The following is a 13,910-nucleotide window of genomic DNA, read 5'->3' on the forward strand; positions in this document are numbered from 1 at the left end:
CAGAGTGGGTATAACCCCCTCTGCCTTCTGGAAAAAAAGCTGCCTTTTTTTCTAATAGACAAAATTTCAGTAAAGTTCTCACTTTAACCTTGGGCCAGATTTTCCCACAGGTTCACAGCTTGTTACACATGTAAACTGTTCACCTCAGCACAGCACACTCAGAACACCACCGGCAAGGATTTTTCTGTTCATCTGGCCCTTCCCATTATTTGTGTTTTACCAATCAGACTGCGAGCAGTTTAGAGCAAGCCCATTTTGAATTACATTCCTGTGTGACTCCTGATCAAAAACAGCCTTTCATGTAGTCTTGGTCCCATCAGACTGAATGGGCTTCTGGACTGATCCATCCTGGCTATTCTGGAGATTTTTTCAGGTAACTATTTAGAGAAAATAGCTTCCACCAGGGTCTTATGAGGAGGCTCTGAGCTAGGTGAATCTCTGTGAAGCAAAGCACTAGAAGGACAGTAGTCAGAGCATGCTGAAGAATCTGGCTCAGACACCAGAAGATGGGAAAGGATCCCTGGTGTGTAGCTAAACTGAACAGCACAGGAGAGGCAGGGGTAGCTGCAAGTATACTTACTGTCAGCATGTTCTCTGTCAAGATGAGTTCTGACAGATTTTCACAGTCTCCAATTGTCTCTGTCACCTCTGTCAGCCGATTCTGGTCCACCTTCAGGATGGAGAGCTGCTTCAGCTGACCTGGCCAGGGCAACAAGCTAGGTGTGAACTATGTCACAGCATCAAGATAATGTTGCATATTCAATCTGGCTGAATTGCCTCCTATCAGGGATTATCTAACCTAGCAACACTAGCACTACCCTTCCTCCTCACCAGTCTTATTCACGGCTTTCACCCATGCACAATGCAGATCAGGAACCTGAACTTGTCCTGTAAAGTTCTGCTCACCAACATCATCTACTGCTCCTGCAGTCTCCTACAGTGATTATGCTCAGTGAGCCTTAATACCTTGTTATGCACACTCTTGCCTGAAGCCTCCAGGAACACTTTTGGGGGCAGTACAGGCTTCTGCCCTGGTGACCATCCCACAATACTCACCAATCCCATCCGGAATGCATTCCAACAGGTTCTGTGACAGCAGCAAGTCTGTCAGCGCTACCAGTCCACTGACCTCGTTGGGCAACTGCTCCAACTTGTTCTCTGACACATCCAGACAGACCAAGCGGCGCAGATTGCCCAGCTCCTAGGATGAGAAAGGAGACACTATATGGCTCAAGGGAGCAGCAGAGGAAGGGAGTGAAGTGGTGAAGCAATGGCCCTGAACAGGTACTCACTGGAGGCAGGGTTGAGAGCTGGTTCCGGTCTAACCAAAGCTCCCGCAGGTTTGGCAATGCTCCCAGAGTATCTGGCTGTAACAGATCAGGAGAGTAATAATGTCAGCTCCTTCCACAGGGGAGAAGCTACTCTAGGATGCTCCAAATCACACTAAACCTATGCAAAGCCAGACATTGTTACAGCTTTCATACCTCCTAAAGCCATTCACCAAATGGTTCATCATACTAACATGTTGATATGCCACAATGCAGCAGCACATATGTTTGGAAGCCTCCGGGCTGGCATACTGCCTGCAGCAGCTCCCAACAGGAAACATGGAAGACAATAGCAAGGATTGTCTGGCAGCAGGCAAGCTAAGAGCTAGATAAGGTTTTGGAGATTTCTGTCTCGCAGAAGAAATATGTCTTCTCCTCACAGATGTGAATGAAAACATTTTGATAACACTGGCCACTCCAACATGATGTATGAACACTACCAGCCACAACAGACATACATTCATTGCATCACTATATTTTTAATCAACAAACAATGCACACACTGATTATCATTTTGTTTTGGAGTTAATGCACCACTGAGGTGCATTTCAAGTGTCAGAAAACTGTTCTCACAAGTAGGTTGCAGCCTTGGGCACAATAAGCTGCACCAGCTCCTTTATCTCCCATTTTAGGTATCTTTCCATCAAAAAGCATTCCAGAACATTAGGAGCAGGATTCAGTAACAACTTAATCCATAGTTGCAAAATTAAAGAGCACTGCTGGATGCCCCTGCATGTCAAGAGGGGTTCAGGATTCTGTTCTGGCTCTCAACACTCTTAGGCTTTAGAGCCCTCCATGGTGGCACCCCCCATCCCCAGGGCACACTCCCCATGCTTGGCTGACTTCACTGCCAGGAAAAACACGGAATGGTCCTGCACTTTCTAGTGGAGAATTCAAATGAGAAAAGAGAAGGGTAGAAAGTTGGCCTACCAGAAGTAAAGAAGCAACAGACAGTGGCGGATGGCCACACAGAAGAGAAAGGGAGTAACAAATCTCAAATCCCAAAAAAAAGGGAGTCTCAGAATCCGAAAGGAAAGATCCTAAGGCAGCTAGATAGCAAGGCGGAACATCCCAGAGCAAAAGGGCTTGGAAACAGAGCAAGTTGTGCAATAGGATAGTGGGAAGCAAGGTACAGGGCCAAGACGTGAAGTAAACATTATGGGAACAATGACTAGGCCATGGTGGGCAGACCACAACCTTCCCAGACAACTTGAGGGTCTATTTCTTTGTATTTCAGTTGAAAAAACACTTGCTTCCACAAATGTACAGGGTGCTGCCCCTACCAACCACCCATGTTCCCTCCCCACCATCCCTCACCTACCAGTACTTCCAGGTCATTGCCACCAAGATCCAACTGCTCTAACTTGACAAGGAATGAGAGTGAACTGCAAGATAGAGGGAATAGAGAGGGGAAGAAAGAGAGAGAGAAAGAAAGAAAAAGAAAGAAAGGAGGGTTAGCATCAGGGACACACATTTCACAAATTACATAATTTTGAATAATTCCTAAAACAGATGGGGCAACTCTGACTCTTTTCATAGTCCCTCTGAGCTAAGCAGTTTAGAGGAGTTGGCACCCTCCCCCAAGACAGGCCACCTGCACTAAAGAATTGTGATCAGTGGCCCAAGAAGTCCCAAAGCAGCCAGTTTCCATAATAACACCAACTTGCTCTCTCCCCCTCCCACCATAAAACCCACTCTCTTTGAGCAAAAACACGACAGATGACAAGCCACACCTTCATGTTGCTGCCAATTTTGGTTGCAAGGATGGGGACCTGAGCATAGAGTAACAGGTAACAGGAGAGAGTCAGCAGAGGACAATACATAACTGGGGCACAAAGGGAGCATAGCTGCAGGGAGAGGAGGGAATGAACAAATCTACAGCCCCAATCTCCCTAAATGGGAACCCCATGCTTTTAAGAGAAAGGGAAAGGCAACACTGGCATGATGTCTCAGATGAGGTAAAGACACGTACAAACAAGAAGGTCACTAGGCAAGATACCGCGAGAAGCTCGCACAGGAGCCAGAGCATGTCAACGCAGGGGTGCCAAGGATGTGCCCTGAGTATCCAGACACATTGCAAACTGCTGGTATAAAAAGCTCCACTCCACAGACCCAGAACACTAGGATTCAGGTCTTCTCATGTGGCCAGGATGTTCATGCATTCTCAACTCTCAGTGCTACCACCTTAACTCCAGCCCCTACTTCCCCAAACAGGGGTTGCTGTCTCTTGCTCTACTAAGTCAAAGAAAAACTCTACTAAGGCTAAGGAAAAGAATCTTAGCCCTACCCATGTACCCAACATGGAGAGTCTTCAGCCCTTTTTATTCTTTTCATAAGGAATTGCCCTCATATAGAAATCACTGTATTTCTTTGTGAAATACAGCTATGCATTTCCACCGCCCAAACTAAGGAAGTTGGGGGCTGCAAGTCTACCAGAAAGCAATAAAAAAAAAAAGATTTGCCCTGGCTAGGATAGGCTGTAAAAATATTGGAGCAACTTGGGAAGAGGAAGACCTCACCTTATGCAGTGGTGGATTTTGAGATATCACATGAACTCAAGCAAAGGTTTATCAACAGGATAATCAGACGGATTCTGTTGGATAGCAGTGCCTCATTATGACTGTACATTTGTTCTTTGACTACACAGAATGATGAAGCAGTCATGACTCTCTCTTAGCACCTTCGCAGTTTGAATTCCCAAAATAGGGGCAAGTGAACTATGGAATCCAGGCTGATTTATGAGGTCCTGCAAGATGCCTCAGTATAGATGAGCATCTGCTATTCTATGAGAATTCATCAGTGTGAACCATCCTTTCCAACTGACTGGCAAGCTGTGTCCCATTTGGATGGGAGAGATGAGGAGCAGTAACCAGCTATATGAACTGAACTGTTTAGAAACTCAGTTGACAATAGAAGAATAACGAATGACTAAGTTTGGAGAAACCAAGGTCATTGCAAGCTGGATCTTAAGGAGCTGAACAAAACCAACCAACCAAACCCCCAAACCAAAAGGCTACTTAGGCATTAAACAGCCACAGATTCACAGTACTGAAGCCCATCTATCTACTGAGCTCAGCAAACTCGCAAACTGAAAACTCTGTCCAATTTGATAAGTCATTCTACTCTTTGGCAAGATCACTTGGACTTGTTTACAGCCATTGTTGGGCACAATTTGTAACCAGACTAAGTACAAGGGCTTCAGACCTGGATGAAGTTTCCTTGGCCTTGATTCAGATCTCATATTTGACTGACAGATTTGATGAAAACTGTCTTGGTCTTCAAGACCCCGCTATTTCTACTTTTGGATAACATCCTGTGAATTGGAAAAATGAAAAGAAGTTGGAATTGCACTGCAGGATGAGTATGAAGTCTGAATTTATTTCTCCGAGAAACCCCCCCCCCCCCAAATTCATGGCATGCTACAAGTATCATGCTGGGTGGCGTACAGATCTAACACATGGAAACAAGGGAAAATTGAGCATGAGAGGTCTGCCCCAAAATCATATGGGTTTGATCACAGACTGCATACTCAATCTCCAGCTGATTCCTAGATGGTGAAAAGTCATTGGGATCATTCTTCATTGAAGTTTGGAAGTCCAACTCTGTATGTAGCTAATCCACCAATGGTATGCACCTCTTTGATGCATCGAAGCGTTGCTGTCTGTCTGCCTGTTTGATTACAGAGAACACATGCAACAGACAGCAGTGGGTCCCAACAACAGGACCTGAACTTCTCCCACTTGCCAGTTTTCAGCCTGATATAAAGACCTTCAGCTCTCACCTTTCCCCCCTGTGGCTGCATTCCATGTGAGGCTACCTCAGCTGGTCTCTTAATGTCACCTTTCTGTGACAGGGCTTCAATGTTGAGAATTTCTGTGCAGAAAGATTCAGTGACTTTGGCATCAGAGACAAGATGACAATGTTAGTTTGAACTGTGCTTCCATCATTGTGTAATCACTAGGTGTGAAGCCTGGGAGCTGACCAGTGTAGACTCTTTCATCTCCTTTTTGAAAGCAGTCTTGTCCTCTGGGTCAAAACTGACACGCATGAATTCTACAAGCCAATATAACTGATGTTGAGTAAAGCCTGTACTTGCAGGTCCCAGAGGACAACAACCGTCAGCAAGAGCATATGTTATGCGTCACAGCAACGTCTTGCAATGAGGGAGGTAAGGTCATCACAAAAGAAGCATGACTAAAGCCCTAACTGTTTAGAGTCACAAAGCCCTGCTTGAACACTGTATCATCAGATGCCTCCTTTGCCCCTTTTTATATAAGGCAGGGAAACAAGGGAGAAATACAGGTTGCCAAATTGAATACTTGCTATGAATAGTGAGAGGGCACTGAGAAAGAGTGTCTACAGTTCCATATTTCACACATTCACTGAGAAGTTCATGTGGTGCTAAAACACACTGCCATTCAAAAGAGCCAGGTGGAATCCCTTCCAACATGTCTTCAGTGAAGACATGTTGGATCATCAATTGGATGGATTAGTGGGCAGAAAATGAGATGAAACAGCTAACATAGGTTAGAAAAATCAGAAGACAACTCTGATGGTCCCCAAACTAGAGATTAATGTACAACCTCATCAGTTCTCCACATCCTGTCTACTTGGTTGCCTCAGAGTTGGACTAACGAGATGCTCTGCCAGGAAGCAACCTCTGTCCCTGACTCACTGAAGCATTTAAAGTGACTTACCTTTTCTCTTTTGCTGGCTTATTCCTTGTCCCTTGTAGGAAAGCCAGGTATTCCACCCCTTCCCACAGAACTGCTCAACCAGGACAACCAGAAAGGATACCCAAGAAACAGAGGTATGGGAAGCAAAATATGCCTTTAACCATATCTGCTCTTCCTCAAGTTTCTAACTTCACCATACACAGAGTTCTTCCTACACCCACATCAGTACATTTTTCTCTCTTTTTCCAAAACAATCTGTCATTTACTCCACTTCTCAAGGAAAAAGGGTTGTCACCATTTCCAGAGGCTGTCTCGGAACCCTGTCTATTCCAAATCAATCCGGTACAGACTCTAAATACCCTTCTCTGTTCTTGAGTCCTGTACCATCTCTCTTCCTCCTCACCCAAATCTATAAAAATCCAGCAAGATACGGCTAATTTGCTCAAAGCCTCAAGCCCTCCCAAGCAAAGTGCTACAGTTTGTAGTACAGAGATAGCAAGTCCTGGAGGAATGTAGTAATAATAATCAGGCAGGAGACTCCTGAAGCCAGCAGACAGACACTCACGTGGGGAGAGTCTTTAGGAGGTTCTCGCGCAGCTCCAAAGTCACCAGGTTTGCCAAACTGCAAGAGAAAAAGGAACAAGGAAGCCAGACTCACTGGATAGGGCTTCAGGGACACAAGGAGATGCTCATACCCTTCCCTTGGGACAGACCCTCAGGGCCTGCACAAATGAATATGTGCGAGTTGAAGGCAAAAACGTATGTGGCAGGGGAAAACACAAAACAAAAAGGATCTTAAATGACTCGTGATGATGGTGACTTCCTACTGCAAAGTCATGGGGAAACAACGCTGTGTCCAAACCCAGGGCAAGGAAATGTGGTATCGCATACAGGACTGTCTGCCCACAAAGATAAAAACCCTCACATGCAGGAAGCCCAATCCCGTGGGAGGGACCCTACACCTCATGGGCAGAGCCCCAAGGGCTTTGCCTTGGCCATTTGCTAGCAGCATTCATCACATGAGCATCACCAAACAGAACACATCTGCTTGGAAGGGGGCAAATGGGCACTCATGTAAGAAGAAAAGACAGACTCTTAGGATTTGAGAGGCCTGGATTCACTCCTTGCCTGTACCACAGTCAAGTGCTTTCTTCTCCCTGTACTGCAGCTGCCAACCAGAACCTGGAGCCAGTGACATATATCTAGCTGCCAGGTCATGCAGGGGATTCATACATAAATAGCAAGTTGAACAACTAACCTAAGCAAAATGATGAACTACTATTCTCACCAACCCTCCAGCTGAGGTTTCTACCCACTCAGTTGCAATACTCGCACACCAACAACTGATTTGACACAACTGGAAAGGCAGAAACTCTACTGGGAGAGTGAAGGAGGAGAAGCAGCTGAGTCCAGGAAAGGAACCTCTTTAAAAGGTTATCTTTTATCAAGAGTAAGGCTCAGAGGTGCTCAGACAGTACATTCAGTATAGTGACAAGCTGAGACTGGGAGGACACACTTTCCTCACAAATCCTGCTAGTATTGCCACCCTAAAAGCATGGCCCCCCTCCACCGTATAAGGATTGGAAGCATACTCACTTCCCAATATCATTGGGGAGGCTCTGCAGGGACACATCATTCAGGGCCAAGTGGCCCAGGCTCCGCAACTGTGTGAAACCCTCAGGAAGCCTGTGAAAACATGAATGAACACTATTAAAGTTCTGCGCACAAAACAAGCTCTGTGCACAAAACAAGCCCTGAACACCTCATTCAAATCCCCGAAAACCCAGTCTTATCCCAACTGCTATTAACATGTGCAAAAGGAGAAAAGCAGGAACATGCTCTGACCTTGGCTCCTGATCTAGCACACACCCCATTCCCAAGACACCAATACCCCCTTACAGCAAAGGCACTACATGTCCCACTGGGCAAACGTGGCTCTGGAGTATTCAAACACGACTCCCAGGCTAAGCTATGCCATGTGGCCATTTAAGCTTGGGAGGAGGGAGGGCTACCAAGTAATCCAAATCTACAGCTAAGGATACTTTTATAGATGACACTGCTGCATTTCCTGGAACCAAGCAGTATCACCAAAGCAGCTCCAGGGTGCAACAGAACAGTGAAAGACCTAGAAGAGATATCCTTCGCTGTTTACAGGCTATTCCTGGAGCTGTTCTGCCCCACTGCTCTTGGCACACATTCTACAAACTCCAGGCCACAAAAAGACTCTGCTAAATAACTTTTAGAGTAAGAACTGCTGGTCGTTGTTGTGGTATGGGGATTCTCACTGACTGAAAAGGTTATTCCATTCTGACAGTGCTTGGCACTGCAAGAGGGAAGCAAAGTTAAATCTACTTAAAGGGCAACTGGGGCAACGCTTGCCCAGGAGCACAAAGGGCAGCAAGCATCTGGAGTAAAAATGACATCTCCAGGGACCCTGGTAGGGAATGCAACAAGTCATCAGTGCCTGAAAGCATGGTTTGTAAACACAGATGAGCCACAACTAAACTCCCCAAGTGCTACAGATTAAGAGCTGTAGAGACAGAAGACTGAAGAGAGAGGGCAGAGTCCTGTTCTTGGACATGGCTCTGGGCACTGTGATATCAGAGAGACTCTGATCAAACACAGAGGTCAAAGCATGGCTATCCTAAGTAATAAATAAGACAGAGAGCAAAGAGGACTGACACAGAGCAGGGGTAGCAGGCAGGCCTTTCCTATGCTCTTCAGAAATACAGCCAATCCCCATCCATTCTGGTTTGTGCAGCAGGGTGAAGCAGTGAGGAGGTAGTACAAACTTATTCCAAGAGGACAAAAATCCTCACCATTCACACCAGTGACATCAGTATGACTAAAACCTCATCAACCCAAGCCGCAGGCTCCACAGAAGAGGGAGCACTCACAAGTTCTTCCCTGCACTGAGCGTTCCATGTGCCAGGAGAGCAGACACATTTGTAGATCTTGGCAAAGCCAGGGTGATCACAGACTTTGACTTCAAGGGAAGCTGATTACAAGATGAAGACCAGAGAAAGCTTGGGAGAATGAGGAATCTCAACCCTCATTCTCAACTGTGCAAGAGGACTGCATATGCCTTCCTACCTGGAGAGGGGATTCCCACTGAAGTCTGCGATCTCCAAGGATTTGCAGAATTTGATGCTTTCAGGAATTTCTGGAATGTCTGGAAAAATATGTGAAACAAAAAGAGAGGCTTGAAAAGTGCCTATCAAATGGAAAATGGGACACCAGGCACTGGTGACAGCCTGAGACACAGTAAGACAACCAAAATTTCACAGCTCAGAACCCATGAGAGATCACTCTGGGGGACTGTGAAAGGATAATGCCTACTCCAGAACAGAACTGCACAGAGTAGTATGCTGAGTAGCACTACTGCAGTGAGAGAAGCAGGACGCTGGGGCCCAAGCATGAGTGCTCCATTCCCTGTTTAGCTTTGACCTTACCATTACGGGAGATATCCAGTTCCACCAGCTGCATGAAGTTGGCAACCTCAGGGGGAAGTCTCTGGATTTCATTGTCACTCAGGCCCAGCTTGCGCAGGTTCAGAAGCCTAAAGAACGGCTAGGAAGAGAACAAAACTGGGTCAGCAGCAGTTCCATAGAAAAACTGTTTTCTCACCTCAGGGCAAACCCGAACATCCATCCTTGGCGTCGACTGCCTTCTCTCATAACCTCTCTCCTGCTGAGGTCCTCAAAGTGCAACTACTGAACAGATGAGAATCCCACTTATGGTCTACCAGAAACGAGGGTAAAAGGAGGAAGGCATTTAGTGAGTTTAGCTTGATGATTCATTTAACACCTCCATTATTGTACTAACCTTCTCCTTTCCTTGCAGGATGCAAAATGGAAGTTCCCTGGAGCAGAAAATGCACCTGCTTCCCTAGACAAGAGTACATCTTAGGCATTCAAATACTAGTTTCATATTAGAAAGTCCCTATAAAGTCACGACAGTAGGCACTATGATGTTTGTAAGTCTGATCCAGAGAAGTCCACAACAAAAAAAGAAACACTAGGAACATGTAGCTGGAGGGGACTTTCAGACTGAAGTCCTGTCCTTGTTGTCATCAACATCTGCACTGTACAGTGCATTTCATCAGGGACATCAGTGACAGGTCTCTAAGGCAACAGTAAAAAGAGTTGGGCTACTTGAACTGGGAAAGAAAAGGAGCACACAAATGATCCATAGGCTCAAGTAACCAAGAATTAGCGGAAGAATACCTTTCTAGAAACATCAAAATCGGAAAAGTTGACTGAAAGGGACCTCTAGAGGTCTTCTAGTCCAACGACATCCAAATTCTTAAACCCAGCCTTGCTCTCAGAAGTGAGTTTTATTAGCTATAAAAGGTAAATCGGAAGATCCATCAACCATCCTCTTTCTAGAGGCAAACAGCCCCTCAGTAAGTTTTCTGTACATAGCTTATGCTATAACCGTACACTCGGTGAATCTTGCAGCTCCTTCTAACTATTGTCAGACATAGGATACTGGACAGGATGGAACCCAAGGCTGCAGCGTTTGCTGCGTTTCCTGGAACATTTCAGAGTGGCCAGGAATAATGAACAAACAGTATCAGGCCACTGTAGAAAATGAGACAGATTTAAGAGGTTCACCCATAATCCACAAATAAAGGCAGAGACTGTCACACATACACACAGTAATACTGTGAGGCAAGTCTCTAATTATGTGTTCGGGTTCTGCCACAATACAGACAATTACTCTAAGTCATCTCCATCAGTTTATGAGTTTTAGATGACCAAACCGTAAGAAGGTAAGCAACTCAACCACTGATGCAAAAGAAAGTAGAGATAAAGCCAGGCGCAAACTCCTGTCTACAAAGTGACATGCAGACTGCTTCTAATCAGTGTAATCACACTGTCTGCCTTAAGCCGAAGGCAGACCGGGAAGTACAGCAAGCAACAGGAGACGTAAAAGCAAACTTGTTCACAGATCAGAAAACAGATTCAGAGAGTCAGGAATGCTTACTCAGACTACAATGAAAAGGACCAAACAAGAATTTGAGGTCCGAACTTCCTTTCCCAGTTGCTTTTCCAGTAATCCATCTGCAGAAAAGGTTGTTGACTTGCCCCAGGAACAGTAGTGGGGCACTGAAATTTGTTCATGTTCAGAAGGAAAGGAAAGAAAAAACAAACCTCACTCATAACACCGAGGATCACAACAGTCTGCTGCTTTTAATACAGGCCAAGCAAAAGAGAAGTAAAGAATAAAAAGCTGGTGCACAACACAAAAGTGAAAAGACACCCAGACCATAAAGGGACTTGATCGCCCCACCTGAAGGGATGGTGATGAGGTCTAAGCAGACATGAAAAGTTTCTCTGCTGTAGATCAAAAACCCTGCAGTTTCCCATGCAGACTTCTTGGTCAGGAAGCACTGCTGGCTGTGCATGCACGTTTGAGGGACCACAGAACGCTACCTCTGCTGCGCTGAGGTTGTCATGCTTCCACGTCAGGCCTCACACGGAAAGCAAGAAGTGCTCGAGGGTGAACAGCAGCGACATGAATTTACACTCCCTGTGTCCTAAAGCAGTGAAGCAAAGCATTATCAGTAGAAAAGTCCTCAACACTGAACAGCATGAATTCTTTTAATTCAGGGTATCTAACGCATATCAGTGTAACAAGAAAGGAAGTAGGTGAAAGTCTTAAATGACAACGAAGTTTCAAGCCAGAACAGGAGACTGAGAGACTTGATCTGCTATTGTTTCCCAGCTCCTTCTCCTAATTTTAGAATGCAAGGAAATTCCAAGCAGGACATTATGTTGACCTGGTAGAGTCTACAAGTCAGAAAATAACAAAGGGAGCAGAGCATCTATATTCCAAACGTCTAGCGCTTCTGGCTACAGATTTTGGGCAGTCTCAAAATAGACATGCACACTTTTTCAAATACGTTTTTGTTTGGAATATACTAGGATAAAATCATGCTGTGCATTGCACTGCAAAATATATGCGGGGCATTCACTTGGCACAATAGAGATTAAAAAGCTAACCATCTGTGGGGCAAATTGGTAGCAGTAAACAGTTGACTTCAGTTTTGCTTACAGTTAAGATTTACTTTTTTTTAGTTATGCCATCAAAATCAGAACAACGTAACAGTTCTTTAGCACAGAAGTTGTATCCATGCAGTTTATTGCAATTTAACAAAACAAACTGCATAACAGGTCTTCTACTAGCATAACTGTGTTACTGAAAATAATCAAAGCCTACACACACAGAGATACATCTGTAAAGTGCAGAGCAAGCTTTAGAATCAGGCTATTTTGACAATCTCACAATTCTTCCTGCCCAAATAATTTTGCTTCAGGGAGACATCTGACTAAATATGATGTTCCAAAATACCTTGCTTTGTATGCTTTTCTTATGCCAGTTTGTTAAACAGCAATTTATCTCCCACAGCTTAAAAAAAAAAAAAAAAAGCAAAACCAAAAAACCCCCAAAACCTCAGAGCAGAGTACTGACAGACTATCAGTTCTGTTCTCAAATTTCCATTCAGCAAAGAGCACGACAATAGAGTAGTACCTCCCACTTTTTAAGAGACAATTAAGCTGGACTTGAAAAAAATATTTTGATGTGACAAAAATTCAAACTAGTCAAGTCATCAGTGAAGGTCACAGAAACCACAATTTCCCAGAGAATTAGTGTTCCTGTGCAAAAATTAAAATTTTATATTTGCTAAAAAACAAAAAACAGAATCAATTAAGCAAAATTAATCAATTAAACAAAAATTAAACAAAAAAAATCAATAAACAAAACAATTGAGACACCACGTTCACTCTGACTAGAAAACGATCCTTTTTGTTAATCCTGGCACATATCGGTGACTTAGTCCTCCTCTGCGAAGTTCTATCGGAGATGAGAAGAGAAGAGAGTTAACCCCTTGCTGACAAGATTGTCCCAATGAAATGCTGCTAGTACATATGCACCAACAGATCTGTATTTCCTCTTTACAGACTGCTTTGCTCATGGATGGTTTTATTACCGAAGCATGAAGAGGACTTTTGCCAGTGCAGCGTACCAACGTTTCCACAACCAGTCAAGTACAGGCTTAACCGTCCTTGCTCAGGGAAAGCGCACAGGCAGAACGGCACTGTTGAAACAGACGGACAGATTCTGGTAGTTCAGCCGCTGTTCAGAGACGGGTCAGTCTTCAGGAGTAAACACTTAAAAGTACAGAAGAGATGTGCTCCCCACTTAGGCTAGCAAATCTTCTCAGAAAAACAGCAAGCACTCAAAGTTTGCTCTTGCCTCTACTGGGACTATACGATTAACATGATATGATGCACGACATCATGTAATCAAGAACTGGTAAGGCTGCAAACGCTAGATCTGACACGATGTGTGTAATTTTCCATTCGCTAATTTCTGAAATGGGCACTTCAACTCATAACTCCAAGTCAAATTCACAAAGCAAGACTGCACAACAGAACCATTTGTGACACTGGGAATAAGCAGAGAAGAAATTAATTTTAAAATTATTACTAGCACTAGAAGTGAAAACCCAAGCAAATGTCTCTTTGGAGACTGGCAATTACCTTTTTTTCTAATCAAGGTTAGCCTGGTTGCATACAGCTGGCAAAAAACCTCACCATTTTGGCAAAACTACGCTGTCTCTATTGAGATGCACTATACACAACTTTTCTTTTGGTTTTTCTCAGCATCCAAAAAAAACCCAAACATGATTTAGATCTTTCAGAGTCCAGACTAGACGGATATAATGTCAAAAAATGGAAGTTTGAAAAGAAAAAATAAACATCAATCTTCCAGTGTTTGTTAGCATACCAGAAGTCCAAACAAAGACCACATACTGCTAACAAGGATTAGTAAGACAGGACTCCAGTGCAGAGGAATTCAGTCAGTTCGGAGTATGATGGAGGTTATCACAAATTAA

The 13,910-nt window shown here is 44.4% G+C and overlaps 1 protein-coding gene across 3 annotated transcripts in view; it reads right to left on the reverse strand.

Moving 5' to 3' along the window:
• The window catches only part of SCRIB (scribble planar cell polarity protein), a 158,918-nt gene that overhangs the window by 128,165 nt on the left and 16,843 nt on the right, over positions 1-13,910 (reverse strand). For all 3 annotated transcript variants that reach the window (XM_067290034.1, XM_067290035.1, XM_067290033.1), the window contains exons 2-9: positions 9,457-9,574; positions 9,098-9,176; positions 7,601-7,690; positions 6,570-6,626; positions 2,650-2,713; positions 1,293-1,367; positions 1,057-1,201; positions 581-699 (exon numbers count right to left, since the gene is read on the reverse strand). In XM_067290034.1, coding sequence (XP_067146135.1) covers positions 581-699; positions 1,057-1,201; positions 1,293-1,367; positions 2,650-2,713; positions 6,570-6,626; positions 7,601-7,690; positions 9,098-9,176; positions 9,457-9,574 — 747 coding nt within the window. The remainder of the gene's footprint in view (positions 1-580; positions 700-1,056; positions 1,202-1,292; positions 1,368-2,649; positions 2,714-6,569; positions 6,627-7,600; positions 7,691-9,097; positions 9,177-9,456; positions 9,575-13,910) is intronic.

The sequence above is a fragment of the Apteryx mantelli genome, chromosome 2 (genome assembly GCF_036417845.1).
Source record: "Apteryx mantelli isolate bAptMan1 chromosome 2, bAptMan1.hap1, whole genome shotgun sequence".
Lineage (NCBI taxonomy): Eukaryota > Metazoa > Chordata > Aves > Apterygiformes > Apterygidae > Apteryx > Apteryx mantelli.